This window comes from Palaemon carinicauda, chromosome 6, assembly GCF_036898095.1.
Source record: "Palaemon carinicauda isolate YSFRI2023 chromosome 6, ASM3689809v2, whole genome shotgun sequence".
Taxonomy (NCBI): Eukaryota; Metazoa; Arthropoda; class Malacostraca; order Decapoda; family Palaemonidae; genus Palaemon; species Palaemon carinicauda.
The window spans coordinates 54,447,902-54,452,704 of record NC_090730.1 but is presented as its reverse complement, the minus strand read 5'-3'; the positions used below and the strand labels follow the sequence as shown (position 1 = coordinate 54,452,704).

Genomic DNA, 4,803 nt, shown 5'->3' with positions numbered 1-4,803 from the left:
TCCATATAACCTCATCACATTCCACATTGCTTCCCTATCAACTCTATCATATGCTTTCTCCAGATCCATAAACGCAACATACACCTCCTTACCTTTTTCTAAATATTTCTCGCATATCTGCCTTACTGTAAAAATCTGATTCATACAACCCCTACCTCTTCTAAAACCACCCTTTACTTCAAAGATTGCTTTCTCTGTTTTATCCTTAATCCTATTAATCATTACTCTACCATACACTTTCCCAACTACACTCAACAAACTAATACACTCATGCACATCTCCCTTACCCTTATATAGTGGTACAATACATCCACAAACCCAATCTACTGGTACCATTGACAACACAAAACACATATTAAACAATCTCACTAACCATTCAAGTACAGTCACACCCCCTTCCTTCAACATCTCAGCTTTCACACCATCCATACCAGATGCTTTTCCTACTCTCGTTTCATCTAGTGCTCTCCTCACTTCCTCTATTGTAATCTCTCTCTCATTCTCATCTCCCACCACTGGCACCTCAACACCTGGATCAGCAATTATATCTGCCTCCCTATTATCCTCAACATTCAGCAAACTTTCAAAATATTCCACCCACCTTTTCCTTGCTTCCTCTCCTTTTAACAACCTTCCATTCCCATCTTTCACTGTCTCTTCAATTCTTGCGCCAGCCTTCCTTACTCTCTTCACTTCTTTCCAAAACTTCTTCTTATTCTCTTCATATGACTGACCCAGTCCCTGACCCCACCTCAGGTCAGCTGCCCTCTTTGCCTCACGTACCTTGCGCTTTACTTCCACATTTTTCTCTTTTTTATTTTTCACACTTCTCTACACTATTACTCTGCAGCCATTCTTCAAAAGCCCTCTTTTTCTCTTCCACTTTTACCTTCACTCCTTCATTCCACCATTCACTGCCCTTCCTCATGCTGCCTCCAACAACCTTCTTGCCACATACATCACTTGCAATCCCAGCAAAATTTTCTTTTGCTAACTTCCACTCCTCCTCTAAATCACCAGTTTTACTTACTCTCACCTCGTCATATGCCATTTTCAACCTTTCCTAATATTTACTTTTTACCCCCGGTTTTATTAGCTCTTCAACCCTCATTAGCTCCCTTTTACATCCACCTACTCTATTCCCCCACTCTTTTGCTACAACTAATTTTCCTTCCACCAAAAAATGATCAGACATACCGGTAGCCATACCCCTAAACACGTGCACGTCTTTCAACCTTCCAAACATTCTTTTACTTATCAACACATAATCCATTAATGCCCTTTCTACTACTCTTCCATTTGCCACTCTTACCCATGTATACTTATTTTCATCTTTCTTTTAAAAAAGCTAGCACTTATTACCATCTCTTGTTCAACACACATATCTACCAGTCTCTCACCACTCTCATTTTCACCTGGTACGCCATACTTCCCAATGACACCTTCTACCTCTCCAGTGCCCACTTTAGCATTTAAGTCACCCATGATAACTACATAATTTCTTCTACCCAGTCCTTCTACACACATAGTTAATTCATTCCAGAACTTATTCCGCTCTTCTTCACTTTTCTCACTACCTGGCCCTTACGCACTGACAAACGCCCAACATTCCCTACCCAACCTAACCCTTACCCATATTAACCTAGATGATATCTCCTTCCATTCCATTCACTCAGCAATAAAGCCACACCCTCTCTCGCTCTTCCCCTTTCAATCCCAGACACTCTATCAGACATTTCACCAAACATCACTTCACCCTTTCCTTTCATCTTTGTCTCACACAAGGCCAATACATCCATCCTTCTACTTCTAAACATACTTCCAATCTCACATCTTTTACTCTCTATCGTACTACATCCACGCACATTCAAGCACCCCAAAACTAGAGTGCGGAGAGCAGTCACTCTCCCCCCAGCTCCATCTCTTTGATGATGTGTCACAGGATTTTCATACAGGAGAGGGGTTCCCAGCCCCTCGTCCCGTCCCTTATGTATGTATATATATATATATATATATATACAGTAGACCCATGGGGTACGGCATCCCTGACTTACGTTTTTTTCACGTTACGGTGTGGAATACGATGTTTTTTTGTCCCCTCGTTACGTCATTTTTTCCCACATTACGGGATCGAATTCGAGAACTCATACTTGGTGGTTTTTACGCATACGACTGTGTGAGTCACTAGCTTACCACCACGCTCATACATCGCTCCATACGTCACTAAGAAGCTGGTCTGCTATTGGTCAGCATCATAGCGTCACTAAGATGCTGATACGCTATTGGCCGAAATCCCTCCCAAAATGTCTGAAAGAGACACTCTCTCTCTCTCTCTCTTTATTATACACGCACTCAGTTCAGAATCTTATGTGCGTTTTGTAAAGACTTGATCTCGTGTGAGTGCTGCGATATCGTAATTTTTTTGCATTTTAGTGCTTATTTCTAACTTTAATTTGTTAGCCATGGGTCCCAAGATTGCTAGTGATGTTGAAGGGGGAAGTAAGAAGATGATTACTATGGAAACGAAGCTGGAGATAATGAAGAAATACAAAGAAGGCATGAGCATTGTTACCCTCACTATCATGTATGGCCGTAACCAGTCTACGATTCGTACAATTATCAAGCACAAGAAAGCCATTAAAGAAAGTAAGTCTTCAAAAGGCATGACTGTCCTTGCCAGTGGAAGGACCTCAATTGACGACGAAATGTAGAGACTCCTTCTACTATTGATTAAGGAGAAGGAAATCACTGGTGATACACTCACGCAATCGGTAATTTCGCACAAGATGAGCTCCATCTTCGCCGATCTCGTGGAAGCCCAGAGAGATGGCGACGACGAAGAAATGTCACAGCAAGCCCCCCAAGAGTTCAAGGCTTCTCATGGGGGGTTTGATCGTTTTAGGAAGAGGACTGGTATTCACTCAGTGGTCAGGCCTGGAGAGGCAGCCAGTTCTGACAAAAAAGCAGCAGAAGAATTCCTCAAGAAGTTTGAGAAATTAATTTCCAGAGAAGGTTACATTCCTCAGCAAGTGTTTAACTGTGATGAAACTGGCCTTTTCTGGAAGAAAATGCCCCGCCGTATATATACCACAGCTGAAGAAAAGAAACTTCCTGGCCATAAACCGATGAAGGACAGGCTTACGCTCGCATTTTGTGCAAATGCCAGTGTGGACTTGAAAATTAAGACCCTACTGGTATACCACTCAGAGAATCCTCGTGCCTTCAAGGCACAAAATATCACAAAGGAGAGGCTATCGGTATTTTGGAAGTCTAATGCCAAGGCCTGTGTCACGAGAACCATATTTATTGAGTGGATAAACGTCTGATTCGGACATGCTGTCAAAAACATTTTAGAAGAGAACAATATTCCTCTCAAATGTCTCCTGGTACTGGACAATGCCCCTGCTCATCTTCCTGGCCTCGAGAACATCCTTCATTATGACTTCTCTTTACCATCATCAAGGTTCTCTATCTGCCATCAAACACCACCCCTCTCCTCCAGCCTATGGACCAGCAAGTGATTGCCAACTTTAAGAAGCTTTACACGATGCATCTGTTCAAAAGATGCTTTGAAGTGACCAAAAGCTCTCAACTCACCCTCCCTGAATTTTGGAAGTGGCATTTTGACATCGTTCAATGCCTGAAGATGATCGACAAAGCTTGGAATGAGGTTACACGACACACCTTGAAATCTTCATGGAAGAAACTGTGGCCTGCTGTTGTGGCAGAACGAGACTTCGAAGGATTCGATCCCTCAACTGAAGACGAGGCCATTGATGATCCTGCCCCTGGGGGTGATGTTAAGGAAATAATTTCAATCGGGAAGTCCATGGGGCTTGTTGTCGATGAGGGTTACGTCCATAACCTTATCGAGGAGCACAAGGAGGAGCTTATGACTGAAGACTTGAAGGAGTTGGAGGCAATGCAGTTGACCATCATTCAAGAAGAGCACAGCTCTAGTGGTAGTGAGGAGGGGGGGGGGGAGACTGAAGAAAAGACATCAGCAGAAATAAGGGAAGCTATCTATTGGTATGAAAATCTTACGAGTTTCTTTGAAAAAAAAACACCCAGAAAAACTTCACACAGGTCGTCTTATGGAGAGTGTTAATGACAAGTGTATGAGTCATTTTAGAAATATGTTGAGGAATCATCAGAAACAGGCTTCTTTGGATAGATATCTCTCCACAAGAGAAGTGTCAGAAAGCACAGATGATAATAGTGATTCTATTAAAAAAGCTAAGAAGGAGTAATTTTTTAAGTTCTAAAAAAAAAATCATAAAGAAAAATTCAAAAGACAAAAATAAAAAAAATAAAAACATTTTCAATTTTAGTAGCAAAGAATAAATTTATTATTAAGTATACATAACATAATTAGCATTGATACGTTTTTATATCTACCGTCTCCTCCCCCCTATGCCTCCACCCACTACCAGCTTAAGTCACGTCTCTACAAAGGTAAATAAAATTAAATTTTTCCTTCACAGTATAGTACAGTATATAATCTTTATTTATACCTGTATTATTATTCAATTATGTATTGTACAGTACATGTATATAATATATAACTATACTCTAGTACAGTGGTTACTATACCATTTTGTTACGTACTAATTTTCAATGTTTTTACCTGGGGTTTTGCATGCTTTAGCTATTCTATTGCCCGCCTTACGACATTTTCACCTAAGATACCAACTCCGGAATGGTTTAATGTCGTATGGCGGAGGTCTACTGTATATATATATATATATATATATACATATATATATATATATATATATACATATACATACATATATATATATA

The 4,803-nt window shown here is 40.6% G+C and overlaps 1 protein-coding gene across 1 annotated transcript in view; it reads left to right on the top strand.

Moving 5' to 3' along the window:
- Positions 1 to 2,786: 2,786 nt before the first annotated feature.
- The window catches only part of LOC137643000 (tigger transposable element-derived protein 1-like), a 188,482-nt gene continuing 186,465 nt past the window's right edge, over positions 2,787 to 4,803 (top strand). Inside the window, exons 1-2 of the mRNA XM_068375858.1 lie at positions 2,787 to 3,257; positions 3,464 to 3,794. Coding sequence (XP_068231959.1) covers positions 2,787 to 3,257; positions 3,464 to 3,794 — 802 coding nt within the window. The remainder of the gene's footprint in view (positions 3,258 to 3,463; positions 3,795 to 4,803) is intronic.